The sequence below is a fragment of the Zingiber officinale genome, chromosome 1B, assembly GCF_018446385.1.
Source record: "Zingiber officinale cultivar Zhangliang chromosome 1B, Zo_v1.1, whole genome shotgun sequence".
Classification (NCBI taxonomy): Eukaryota; Viridiplantae; Streptophyta; class Magnoliopsida; order Zingiberales; family Zingiberaceae; genus Zingiber; species Zingiber officinale.
This window is the reverse complement of record NC_055986.1, coordinates 109,828,468-109,842,350: the sequence shown is the minus strand read 5'-3', so window position 1 is coordinate 109,842,350 and position 13,883 is coordinate 109,828,468. Positions and strand designations below refer to the sequence as shown.

General features: G+C 38.6%; 1 protein-coding gene and 1 long non-coding RNA gene across 8 annotated transcripts; one reads left to right on the top strand and one right to left on the bottom strand.

The window, feature by feature from the left end:
• Positions 1 to 695: 695 nt before the first annotated feature.
• LOC121971749 lies at positions 696 to 13,767 on the top strand. 7 transcript variants are annotated; one of them, XR_006109221.1, is made up of 6 exons: positions 696 to 944; positions 11,122 to 11,204; positions 11,295 to 11,440; positions 11,633 to 12,200; positions 12,320 to 12,483; positions 13,185 to 13,767. It is a non-coding gene; the product is annotated as an uncharacterized LOC121971749 (long non-coding RNA). The 7 variants fall into 7 exon arrangements; XR_006109218.1 differs by having other exon boundaries at positions 13,154 to 13,767; XR_006109222.1 differs by lacking the exon at positions 13,185 to 13,767 and having other exon boundaries at positions 696 to 893; positions 12,320 to 12,684.
• LOC121971702 (NAC domain-containing protein 68-like) lies at positions 10,913 to 12,134 on the bottom strand. The gene is made up of 3 exons (XM_042523099.1): positions 11,957 to 12,134; positions 11,595 to 11,875; positions 10,913 to 11,484 (listed from the first exon to the last, which is right to left on the bottom strand). The coding sequence occupies exons 1-3, from the start codon at positions 12,132 to 12,134 to the stop codon at positions 11,107 to 11,109; spliced, it is 837 nt and encodes a 278-aa protein (XP_042379033.1). The 3' UTR covers positions 10,913 to 11,106.
• Positions 13,768 to 13,883: the final 116 nt, after the last annotated feature.

Below are 13,883 nucleotides of genomic sequence, written 5' to 3'. Positions count from 1 at the left end.
AATAATTTTAGGTGATATTAGAGCAATTTTAGATTTAGAGTTTATTTATAACTACAGGCATGTTATAATTAAAACTGCCAAAATATTATTGGAAAATAGTTTTCTGGAGTGTTATTTTATTTTCTAATATAATTAAAAAAAATCATTTACCCTATAATTTATAAGCTTTTCAAAATATCTCCACACTTTGCTGGTAAGAGGATTAGATCAAATCTTCTGTCCTGAAACTCTTTCTGTCCCTCTGTCCCAGGCAGAAAATGACAACCGACTCGTGAGAAACACGTGACGAAGGCAGAAACCAAAAGAGCGATTCGCCTATAGGACAATAGGGATCGGTCTGTGGACCGATCCACCTATAGGCTGATCGGTCCACAGACCGATTAGAAGCCTCCCAGACCGATCAGGATAGGGAGATTGGTCATTCACAAAACGACAAAAAAACGTGCCAAACATGTGCTTTTCTCCTTCAGAAAAATAGGGAGATCGGTCTGTGGACCGATCCACCTATGGCCTGATCGGTCCACAGACCGATCAAGGCTCTGCAAGGACCGATCGGCCTAGGGGCTGATTTCCGCCTTTGTCACGTGTTTCTCATGAGTCGATTGTCGTTTTCTGCGTGGGACAGAGGGAGAGGGAGAGTTTTGGGACAGAGGGACAGTGAGAATTTCGGGACAGAAGATTTGATCTTGTAAGAGGATGATGTTAAGAGAAGATAATGAAAAGTACTGGAAGCAGAATGAACTTCCGCTTAAATTTTATGGTGGGCCGATTCGCACCAATCCACCACGGCGGCCGAGTTCTACCGGCAGATCCAGAAATATTCGGCCTCTTCTCATCGGTCGACGCTCCCGTTCTTCGTCCTATCGATCTCTTCGAGCGCCGGCGAAGAAAGAGTGAGTCCTCGGCCGGCTTTGGCCAACCTTCCAGGACACCTTTTCTATCAGGTACTCCTTCCAGGACACCTTTTCTATCAGGTACGCCTCCCGGTTCCATCTCAAATCGTTCATGGGTGCTTAGGAGGGAGATAAGGGCGATCACATGAGTGAATAAAGGGGTTTCAGTTAGGTTATTGTTGTCGGAATGGAGTTTCTCAAATTCCATGGCTTCTTCAATCCGTCCTGTTTGTTGAAGGGCCGATAAATAGTTTAAGCAGATGAAGTGTCTGATGATATGCTTCAGAGAGGTCTGCCTTCTTTCTATTAATTTTTTTTAATAAAATTTGTGAGCAGACTGGAGTGGATGGGTCCGGCCTAGGCACAAAAACATGTGCTGTGGTGGCACGATGAACTTGATTTTAGTTGAACGAGAGACTATAATTTTTCATTTTCTATATTGGAGTTAGATTCCATGCTTGTTACATGCTTTCCATGTATTCCCACGGTTAGTAATTCTGTGGAGATCTTCATGTTCCGTGTCCTTCTTATCATGTGTAGTTTTGTGCTAGAATGTGACGTGAATCATGCAGCTTCCTTGGCGATAACATGTTTCAGAAGCAGCTGTCCAATTGTGTGGGACATGGCCTTCTATAAGAAACTAAATAATGGATGCAAATTCAATTGGCTGTTCCACACTTACATGAAAATATTGAGATGTGGCCTGGGCGAGATAATACATGGATAGTGGCTTTTTTTGGGAACAGCTCATGGTTGTGTTGAACACCTAGTTTAGTATCTATTTCACAACTCCTCTATTTATCTCCTTCATGCCTGCCTTCCTAATCTACACTGAGTATGCAGCTTTTATCCTATGCACAAACTAGCTCCTCAGACAATTGTGTTCAGATTTATATCCATCAATAAGAGTGGGAAGAGAGATTACATCTGTGAGATCATACCACTTATTCCTTGTGAGACAGTGGTAATCAAATGATGACAGTTTAGGAATTTTTGATTTACCACTCCATATTTTAGATGACTAGGAGATGCAGTAGATGCTTCTCTTGTTCAACTTGTCTGATCCCTTTTAATCTTTCATAGTGAGATAATCTTTTTTTTTTTTTTGAAATGGTTACAGTCTGATGCAGCATTTCTATCTATAGTTATCTTCAAAGATTTGATTTGAAATTTATGGTTAAGTTGTATATTGACATCTCTGTCCATGTGTAACAATCAATGTAGCTTATGAAAATAACCTTTGTTATCAGATTTCCATATTTGATGTAATTTCCTCATGATGGGTGCCATATTCCCTTTCTAAGGTTTGTTGACAAGCAACACTCCATATTTCGGCGTTAGTCTTGCATAGATGATTCATAGTGGAGATGTTGTAAGCAATCATCTTAAATTCTTAATTTGACAGATTAGTTGGCGGAGCTCAAATATAATCTTGTCAACATTTTGTAGCTAGAGGGAGTTTAACCATTCATCACCTTGCCTTAACTGGACGACAATTGGAGATCCAATGGAAATGTCACTTCTGGTCATTTTGTCATCTTCTCAAATTCTTAATTTGACAGGCTAGTTGGTAGAGCTCATAAATGATTGTCAGCTTTTTGAGGTTAGAAGGAGTTTAACTATTCATCACCTTACTCTAACTAGGGTGGCAATGTAAGATTCTGTGGAAATGCCAATTATGGTCCATTTGTCACCCTATCCTGTTTTCCCTCTTAGAGTGGGTGTATTTTTAAACCGTTGAGAATAATTATGGTCATATATGACATGAAGCATTTATTACCCAATCTTAATAATGTGATGTTCAATTAAGTCACGTTAGACAACACAACAACAACCAAGCCTTTTTCCACTAGGTGGGGTCGGCTGTATGAATCCTTTTACGCCATTGAGCTCTATCTCCTATTATATCATCATCTATATTTAAATAAATTTTATCTTGTTTTATTGTTGCTAACCAAGTCTTTTTTGGTATTCCTCTTCCTCGTTTGATATGCATGTTTATCATAGTTTCACATCGCCTAACTGGAGCATTTATTGGTCGTCTAAGTACATGTCCGTACCATCTTAAACGTGTCTCTCGGAGTTTTTCCTCAATAGATGCAACTCCGACTTTCTCTCTAATGCTCTCATTTCTTATTTTGTCCATCTTCATATGCCCACACATCCACCTTAACATCCTCATCTCTGCAACTCTCATCTTCTGCTCGTGTGCTCGAGTCATAGTCCATATAACATAGCAGGTCTAACTGCGGTTTTATAGAACTTACCTTTAAGTTTAAGAGGTACTTTACGGTCACATAAAACACTCGACGCTCCCCTCCATTTCACCCATCCTGCTTGTATTCTATGTAAGACATCTCTCTCAATCCCTCCATCATTTTGTAAAAATGATCCTAAATATTTAAATCGCTCGGTTCCAGGCAACTCGTCCTCTCCTATCTTAATAATTGTTTCATTACTTCTAATATTGCTAAACTTAAATTCCATATATTCTGTCTTTAATCTACTAACCTTAAAACCTTTCCCTTCTAGTGTTTCTCTCCAAGATTCTAGCTTAGTATTTACTCCTTCACGTGTCTCATCTACCAAAATAATATCATCTGCAAACAACATGCACCACGGTACTAGTCTTGAATATGTGTCGAGTTCGTTCATAATTAGTGTAAAAGATAGGGATGCTGATCCTTGATGTAACCCTATCTTTATTGGAAATGATTCAGTTACTCCGCCTGAAGTCTTTACTCTGGTCGTTACATCCTCGTACATATCCTTAATTAGTTCAATATATGTTACGCTAACACCTCTCTTTTCTAAAATTCGCCATATAATTTCTCTTGGGACTCTATCATACGCTTTTTCTAAGTCAATGAATACCATGTGTAGATCTTGTTTTTGCTCCCGATATTTTTCAATTAATTGTCTAAGAAGATGTATAGCTTCTATTGTCGACCTTCCAGGCAATTGATTTTCCATCACTTTTGTCTCCTTCCTTAATCTTTTTCTATTACTTTTCCCAAAGTTTAGTATGACTCATTAGTTTAATACCCTATAGTTTGCATAATTTTATACGTCTCCTTATTCTTATATAAGGGAACTACTTATCCTCCATTGATCGGACATTTTTTCTTCGATATATCATTAAATAATTTTGTAAGCCATTCAATACCTTGTTTACTAAGCACTTCCATACCTCTATTGGAATATCATCCGGTCCATTTTCCATTGTCATCTCGTTTAAAGTTTGTTTTACTTAAGTTTGAATTCTACGATAAAAATTAAAATTCGATGCTCTTTGACCTAATTAAATTACCCAAGTTAAGTTGGTCTCCTAAACCTTCATTAAAAAGTTGATGAAAATACCTCTTCCACCGCTCTTTTATTTCTCCATCGCTTACTAATACCCTATTACATTCATCTTTAATACATTTTATTTGGCTAAGATCTCTTGTTTTTCTTTCTCTCACTTTAGCTATTCTATAAATGTCTCTTTCCCCTTCTTTTGTATCCAATTTTTGATATAACCGTTCAAAAGTTTCATTTTTTGCTTCACTCACCACTTTCTTAGCTTCTTTCTTGGCTATTGTATATTTTTTTAAGTTTTCCTCATTCTTACAAATATATAATTCCTTATAAGCTATTCGTTTTTCCTTCACTTTCTCTTGTACTTTCTCATTCCACCACCAAGATTCTTTACTTAGCGGTGCATGCCCCTTTGACTCACCGAGAACACTCTTAGCTACTATTTTCAACTTTGATATCATCTTATCCCATGTTGTATTAGAGTCATCGTATATTTCACCTAATGCTTGTACTTCTACCTTCTCCTTAAATATATGTTGCTTCCCATCCTTTAACTTCCACCACTTAATTCTAGGAATTGTATATATTTTCTTTCTATTGATACTATGCTTAAGGCGTATATCCAACACTACTACCCTATGTTGGGTAGTTAAGCTTTCTCCAGGGTTCCTAATCCTAAGAAAGTCAATTTTCGATTTATTATTCCCACTTTGAATGTGACTAAGTGTTCTTCTCTTTTCTTAAAAAACGTATTAGCTAATATAAGGTGCTATCGTAAAATCTAATATAGTTTTCCTTCCTCATTTCTCGTTCCAAACCCATAACCCTCTCATATTCCTCATTTTTCACTCCGACATGTCCATTTAGATCACCTCCTATTAAAATCCTTTCATTTGGTGAAATATTTTGTAATATTTCATCTAAGTCCTCCCAAAACCTTAATTTGGTAGCTTCATCTAATCCTACTTGTGGTGCATATACGCTAATTATGTTCATAGTTTCTTTCGCCACTATTATCTTAAGGGCTATAATTCTATCCCCTTTTCTAACTACTCCTACAACTTCATCCTTTAACAAACCATCTACAATAATACCCACTCCATTTCTTGTTTTACTCTTTCCAGTGTACCATAACTTAAAACTCGTGTTCTCTATCATCTTTGCCTTCTCACCTGTCCATTTTGTCTCTTGTACACACAAAATATTAATTTTTCTCCTAATCATCATATCTACTACCTCCATTGATTTACCAGTGAGAGTTCCTATGTTCCAAGTTCCAAATCTTAGATTATTAGTTTTCCTATCATATTTGTTCTTATCTAACCTATGGTGTGAGAACTCTTGCCTATTTAACACTACACCCAAGTTCTCATGGAGATGTAGCGGTCCTTGCTGAGACGTTACAGTCGGACACTGTAACGCGAACTCTTGCATATTTATCACTACACCCGAGTTCTGGAGATGTAGCGGTCCTTGCTGAGACGTTACAGTCGGACCCTGCAACGCGTTCCTTCCGGGGAACAACATTAGATAATATTGATTACTTTCTATATGGATCTCTCTTCTTGCATAATAAGTAATGGGTTATAAAATTTGTTTTCTAATTGTATTTAGGAACTCAACATTCTTGTCCATAATGCCATCCTATGGATCTTTCAACTCCCCAAATATCTATATTGTTTGGTGCTTTGCATCAAATGTCCCAGTATCTATATATTGCTTATTCATTGCATCGATAATACATGGAAATCATCATTTCTGGTGCTTGGTAGTCAGCCAAGTACGATTTGCACCTGCATACACGTTAAAGTCTAAGGTAACTTTATTCTTACTGAAAACTGGTGAATGAATTGATATAGACTTATACGGAAATACTTCACAGGAGAAGCAAGGTATAATAGTAGGTATTGTCACCTTTTGTATTAAATATCTCGAAGGGAACAAAGTTCATCAGATCAACCAAGGACAATGATTTGCAACTTGAATAAATGCCTAGAAATATGCAATTTGGTGTAAGGAGGAATTGATTTTTAACTGAATAAACCAAGAATCAGAAAGGAAAAAGATTTGCAAACTACAAGCAACACAAGATGAGATTAGAGATATATGTTATTGTAATGATACTCCTAAGTAGTTTGGGGAGATTGTTGATATAACAATGCTTATTAGTGGTTGGTTTTGACCGCATTACCTTGGAATAATTTGATATACTTGTAACTTGATAGATGGCTTAAGTCCGGCGTTGCTTGTAGTACTAACATATTTGCATTAAGTTTGTTGGGACTCGATAGGTCGCACATAAAGTGACTTGACGAAGTTAAATTAGATTATTTTAGCTTGATAGTTTAGAGGTCCGGATCAAGATGGACAGCGATCAACAAAGGATGATATGGGATTATCTAAGAGATAAAAAATTCATAGTGTGGTGGACTGTAAGACAAGGAGCATGAGTCTAGCGAAGACTAGAAAGTGAGGCCTTTAGGCAAGTGGTGAAGTCTTGAAGGCAAGACCTTTGGCATGTGAAGACTTGGAGTATGGATCCTTGGGCAATATTATCACGGATAATGGGGATCCTTGGGCAACTCGCTGGTGTGTTTGAGATGATTGAATTTTGATTTGAGTTGATTGAAGAGGGTTCTAATCGATTGAAAGATTAGTCCGATCGCTTGAATTTTTTTACTATTGGCATTGTCTTAATGATTTCGATCGACTGAATTAGATTTCAATCAACTAGAGTTGGCCTCAAACTAGCCATTGGAGGTCATTCTGTATAAGTGTTAAACATGTTTTCTCTTGGTTATAGTGCATAAATTGAGGAGTAATGTTCCATCTATTAGGCAGTCTGGTGTACGAAGCTCCTACTAATGTGGGTCTCGAGGAAGGGTCCATTGTACGCAGCCTTATCTTGCTTTGCAAAAGATTGTTTCTGAGACTCGAATTTGTAACCTCTAGATCAGACGGCAACAACTTTACCATTGTGTCAAAGTCCCCTTCAATGTTCTAACTAGTAAGTGGTTGAGAAAAACATTGTCCAGGACTTAGGATTTCTCTATGAATTGTTGGTAAATCTTCTCTTTTTACTAATTGTTCTATTTTGTATAAAGAAAATACATTATATTTCAGAGTGATTCACCTACGAATTAGTAGACTATGGACTAAGGGTTTGAATCACGTAAAATCCTCTATTAGCATTGTTCTATTTTTTGTGTTTATTTTTTTTTTTATCTTATTTCTGCTATGTATATAATTCTTACAAAACATATACAAGCACCATACTTATCTAACAAATTTGTTTGTTCTTGTACATGCAAGAGAAAGAGAATATCTTAAGTTGCAGGTTACAAACTATTCACCCCTGGCTTCCTGCCATCCACACATTGATTCTAACAATCTACCAAGAACCAACCAAAATTCTTTATTTTACTTAAGCCAGATAAAATATACTTTATATGAGATCTTAAATATGATGTGCTCGGTTCCTCCCCAAATATGTTTCCTTGTATAATAATTCCAACTATGCTGGAGATCAATGAATGCTGGTTGAGAGGTTCTTCATCACTACAGAACTTGCACTTATTTTGTTTTTTTAATGATAGTGCATTTCAGTAGTCTGGCTGCCTTCTTTTATAAGCCCCACAAACTAGAAAAACAAAACCTTGGTATATGAAGCTTGATTGAAGACAAACCTTTGAGAAGCTAATACTGTTTCAAGGTCCGCGATCCTTGATCATTTTCGTTGGGCAATCCACTAAATGATTAAATCGTACAAGTATGAATACAATATGCAGGTATAATAAAGATACCGACAACAACACATATGAGATGAAGAGTAGATTGTTGGAAGCCTCCCGGCATCGTAGTTGTAACTTGTACGAGTAGTAGCAGAGACATTAATGAGCGCATTATGAATGATGAAACCCTTCATCAGCTCGGACTTCGAGGCCTTCTTTTATAGGCACCATTCGGTCGACTGAAAACACGTTCAGTCGACTGGACCTATTGGTCGACTGAACCAACCATCCGTCGACTGATCCTCCGTGCCTTTCCTTCTTTGCTTTGATTTGATCCGTTTGATCATGTAAATCACGCCATTTGGTCGACTGATTCAACTGATCCATCGACTGAACCTGAATTTGCCTTTTCTGTGTTGATTCGATTCGATCGTTGCTGTTACCAAAATTGGATCGGTTGACTGAGCAAGCTTTCGATCGACTGATAACATTGTGTTTCTAAGTTTGTAGAGCGCGATCATATTTGTGCCACGCTGGCCGGATCGATTGAACTACTTGTTCAGTCGATTGAACCCTCGGTCAACTCAACCTTTGTTTAATATGCAAAACAAAGTTAGAACAATAATATTATAGTGATGGTCCTGCAAAACAAAGTTAGACAGATGTATAAATGCATATATAAGATAGTTAAGACGGTCTTGATCTCAACTTAAAAACCTTCATTGGTTTTTTCAGTTGGATCAGCTCCTAAAGTTTGTCCCTACTGGAACACGACCTCACCGTACTCCCTCTAGGAGGTTACCTCACTCACCTGCCGAACATCTAGTCCTCAGTCCTATTTGGACTTTCTCTGCTCAGTGTTTGATCGCCTGATCCGCTAAGACTTTTCATGCAATATTAAATTAGCACAATAACAATAATAGTAATTAAAAATAGTGTTGGTAAAACTATACTTAGGCTTATCAAAATATGCTGGTTCGATCGACCACGCGCGATCGACTGGAAACTATTCGGTCACACATACTTGGAGTTCACTCCTACAAAACTTCTCATTGCTATCTCCCCTAGGATTTTTCATTGTTTGGCTTTACTCACTAGTGCTTTCACCACCTAGCTACACTCACTAGGACTTTTGTTTGGAGTTCACTCCTCCAAGACTTTTCATTACCTAGAGTTACCTTCCCTTAGGGTTTTCCTCTTGCCAAGCATCAGGTCGCCTTGACCTGCTTGGACTTGCTAGTCACTCGGTAGACTACTCACCTTTGCAGTCACTTGGTAGACTACTCACTACTTGCAATCACTCGGTAGACTACTCACCACTTGTCTGCCATCTGATTAACCTTGACCTAACTAGACTTCTCACTTGACTAGGTCAATCTTGACCAAGCTCTATTAAACATATTGTCAAATATCAAAACCCTGGAGGTCGATTGCACCAACAACTAAGGGATTCCAAATTGGACAGCCAAAGATCATGATGAATCATAAAATCCACATACTTCAGTAATTTCCACTGTACATGGTTTATTTTCTCAAGCCACCGTATATAGCTTATCCGAAGCTCAAAGCAGTCTTTTACAGTTTTATGGACCATCCCAGATGCCATGATACGTTATCATTGATGGAGGATCTTGAGAAACTTTTATGACTAGACAGAGATCCTTTTCAATCTTAAGTCTATGCTTATTTGACATCTAGGTAGATTGTGGTCGAGTATTAGTCATCTGATCTAACAAACATCATTCACATATGTAACAAGATATTTGAGATTATTGTTGACATAATCATGATAAGGGTGAAACTTAAATTCAAAGTTATAAAGAAGAAAACCACAATGTAGCTCATGGAGCAATGGTGCAGTGGCAGGTGCGCACTTTCTCAGTTTCCTAAGCATCTAAGAAGTCCTAACTTTGACGAATTAATGAATATTTTTTTTAATCGATAGTTGACTTAAGAATACTGGGCTGATTGGTTGTCCGCTGCAAGTGCTTCCTGATTTACTTTAGTGGCTGGTGGGGAACTTTCATAGGGTCGGATCGATCACCCGATTAGTTGGCGTAAATTGGATATCTGGTGTCAACTTACAAAAAAAAAAAAACAGACATTGGCAATTTTCTATTCAACAACATCTGTCAATTATGTATTCGATTAACATCTTGGCTCCATCAGTGACCTTGTTATTGTTAAGGGTTGGACGTGTGCCACACGACTAATTAGCTATTTTCCATATTGTTCCCTATCTGATTACTGCAGGAGCTGGTGTGGTGCACCAATCAAGTATAACTGATGTGTCACATGAACAACTAATCATTTCAGCAACTTTGGCATCACACTCATCCTTTCCCATCGCTACTATTGTCACTATGCCTATTGCATCCCATTTGGTGTCAACGTGCCGAACCTTGTTATTGCTAATGATCACACCGTGCAAAAGAGACTCTGAATTGGTAGTACTTGTAGGCGTATGATCACCATAAAGGTGATAGGTATAGATCAACGATAACAGCAGTATCTGACAGAGGCGATAATGTGTTTGTCCAGTTTCTTGATGGTACTACTTGGTGTTAGGTGATGGTTTAGGGATCATTAGTCATTATTGCCAATGTCTTTGGTTAGTCCCTCTTGACATCGTTGGTTTTCACTTCATTCAGAACGTATTTTTTTTCTACTAATGTCTCTGATTAGTCTCTTCTTGGATTGTTGGATGATCATCGCCTGCCAGCCATTTTCTATCTAACAGATTACTTTAATCTTGTTTAATATTTATCGCTTAAACTTTTCTTCTTGTTTATCTCCATGTTTTCTGTGGCTAAGTATGGTTTTGAAAGCCCTACTTGTTCAAATATATCGAAGTAAAAGGACATCTACAGATCTATATACTGGATGAATCTATGAACAATCCTGAATGAAGAGTAAATAGCGCCAGTCTTTATAATTCTCACTCTGAATAATTTGTTAAGCAAAATCTCATGTTGTCAGACGTTCCTATTAGAGAAATCGGAACATTCCTTCCATTATAAAATGCAGTCCTCCATTCAGGAAAACCTATTTTTGTACATAATGCATCAACATGAAACACAAATATAATGAAACACACAAATCCTAAAGTTTCTATCTTTGCTCTACCATCCTTCTACCATGTAAGTCTAAGCTATTTACATCTTTCGAGTCTTTTTCTTGATTCAGAATGGTTGCAGGTTGGTGTAACATGGCCTCAGAACCGAAGGTGCAAAGAGTTGCGAGTTATAATCTTGGTTGGTTGCATCCATCATGGCTACCGGTAATCCAAAACTCATGCAAGAGGTCTGCAAGTCTTCCAGTTTCAAATCCGTAAACCATTCACTGTCTTCTTTCTGGCTTCTTTGTCCAGTTCCAGCTTGGGCTGTGCTGATAAGATCATTGATATTCGGCAGCGCATTATCGTTTTCAATGTCGGATTCTGGCGTTATGAAGCTGTCTGACACTGTGTCGTCGACCGAATCCATGGTCGCTATGGATGACGACTTCTTCTGCCAGGTATTCTTCTTGTTGTACAACCGGCAAAGAACCCAATCATCTAACTGCATGCACGTATCCACAGACTTCATTCAATCAGCATGTTGGAACACATTCACTAGTTTTGTTATCACATGCAATTTGGAATTAACTACATGGTTTGGTGATTGCATACCCTTAAACTTCCTTTGTTGTGACCGCGTTTTGCATCAGCTAGTCTGTACTCATGCATGATCCAATCTGTCTTCGTTCCTTGCGGTGCCTTCCCGGAGTAAAAGACCAAAGCTTTCTTGATCCCGACTGTCGTGTTGCCTTCCTTTGGCACGACCGGCTTATCCGCCCCGGTTGCCTTCCAGTATCCTTTCCCAGCGGCCCTATTCGGTCTCGATCCATTCGGGTACTTCCTGTCCCGAGGGGTGAAGAAATACCATTCCTTTTGGCCAAACAACGCCTTGTCTGCAAAACACATGAGTGGGGCGTTCAGAAGCTAAGCTTCGAGTGTTTGTTCTATCATTTCATGTTGCATTAGTTTTGTACCTGGAAGTTCCCACGGGTCGTGCTTGTAAAGATCGACCTCTGCGATGATAGGAGCTGGCAGGTACTGTCCGGCGGCCTTCCGGCAGAGGTAGTGCACGACGAGCTCCTCGTCGGTGGGGTGGAACCTGAACCCTGGTGGCAAGTTGAGCTCGGCTTCAGCGTCTCGTTTCCTTGCCATCTTTGCTCTCAAATAACTTCAATTCAGATGCGCCCTTCGTAAATGGATGCCGACTGCCGAGGCCGAGTAAGCTCTCTACTCTCTCCTTGGTGGCTGCCGATGGTTTAGATTGCTATACCTGTCTGGTAAGATTTCATGGACATGCAATGTGTCATTTCTATAGTCGTAGGTCGTGTGGTTTTCAGGTGGGCCCGCGAGGCAACAGGCCCCGGCATCCAGGCAGCTTCGTGTGCTTTCCATTAGTCAAAGGCGGCTGACTATCTTCCAAAGCATTGTCACCGTGGTGGAGACCACCGTGAGAGCTCGGATTCCACAGACCTACCTCCATTACGAAAATTAGTAATTACAGGTAATCCATAAACATACTTGAAGTAATTTCGGATGAACTATTCTTTTTTTTTTTTCGTTTTAATTGTGGTACTGAATTCTTTGAAGAGTGTTTCTCGATGTTTTATTGGACCGCCAATCGGACACACTCTTTGTAATTCGTAGACAACTATCACAATATTGCCAAAATCTTGACTACGTTTAACATAGGGCTAGAGATTTAGCATATTGTTTTCGTTCTCATTACTTTTTTTGTATATGCAGCGGTCACTTTTTTAGTTTTACCCATTCAATATAACATCGAGCGGACTGAATTTAAAATTTTAGTTGAGTTATTTCGAATTTTCTAAAAAAATTGGTTATATCAATTAATTCGATTTATTTTTTATTTTAAAATTTTTTATTTGATTAAATTAAAATAAAAATTAATTTAATCGGTAATATTTTTATAAATTTAATTAATTTGATTTTCGAATGTATTAATTGCTATTTTACTGATATTGGTTTTTATTTAAAAAATTTGATCAGATAGTTAGTTTAATTTTATTAGATTTATTCAATTTTAATTAATTCTGTTACTAATCTTTTAACCGAATACTCGGTCTAGATTTACTTGACTGAGAAAAAGGTGTCCACTCTCTGTTGTTTAACTGATGATGCCTGCTTCCCTTTTGCACTTGATAATCATGGAGGCATGTCGACGAGATATTACATCTACTGTAGATCTCTGGACTCGTCGACCGATGGGACGTGGTAGATCAGGTCCATTGAACGAGGGGGAAAAGGTCAATAAATGCACGGGAGAAGAAATACTGAAACAGATGGTGGGAGACAGAATGTTTCGCAGTCACACCACCTAGCTTTCCTAGATTTTGAAAAGCCTGCGTTTCGCGAATTCGCTGGCTGTGACTTGCACCAGATACGCCCGGTGCGTTGCATGTGCCCGGGCGCTGTCCTGCTCACGAGCTCGTGTTTCCACCGCTGGTCTCTTTCTTTGTTGGCACGCAACTGAACTGGCCTTCGACGGCTGAGGAAATTTTACCGATTCAACGGGTTTGTTTGGGTCTGTTGATGTCCGGGCGAGGCATGCGAGTCGGGGCCAGTTCGGCACCTGAGACTCTGCTGCCGCTGCTCGACTCAAACGCCGTGTTCTGCCGTGCGAGTGTGCAGCGGTGGCAAGCTATTACACGAGTGGGTTTAGTAAGTTGAGCACAGTGGCCAGTCGTTTTCCTTGACTCATTATTTCTGTCACGTGTTCAATTCGAATTTACTTGATAATAAAGTAAGCAACCTGAGGTGGAAGGCAGATCTGGGTCAGTCGTTATCTTGTTTAAAATATCGCTGAAATATATATTTATAAAATTATTAAATCTGAACATTTATACATTAAATATATATAACAATATCAAAACATACGTGTAC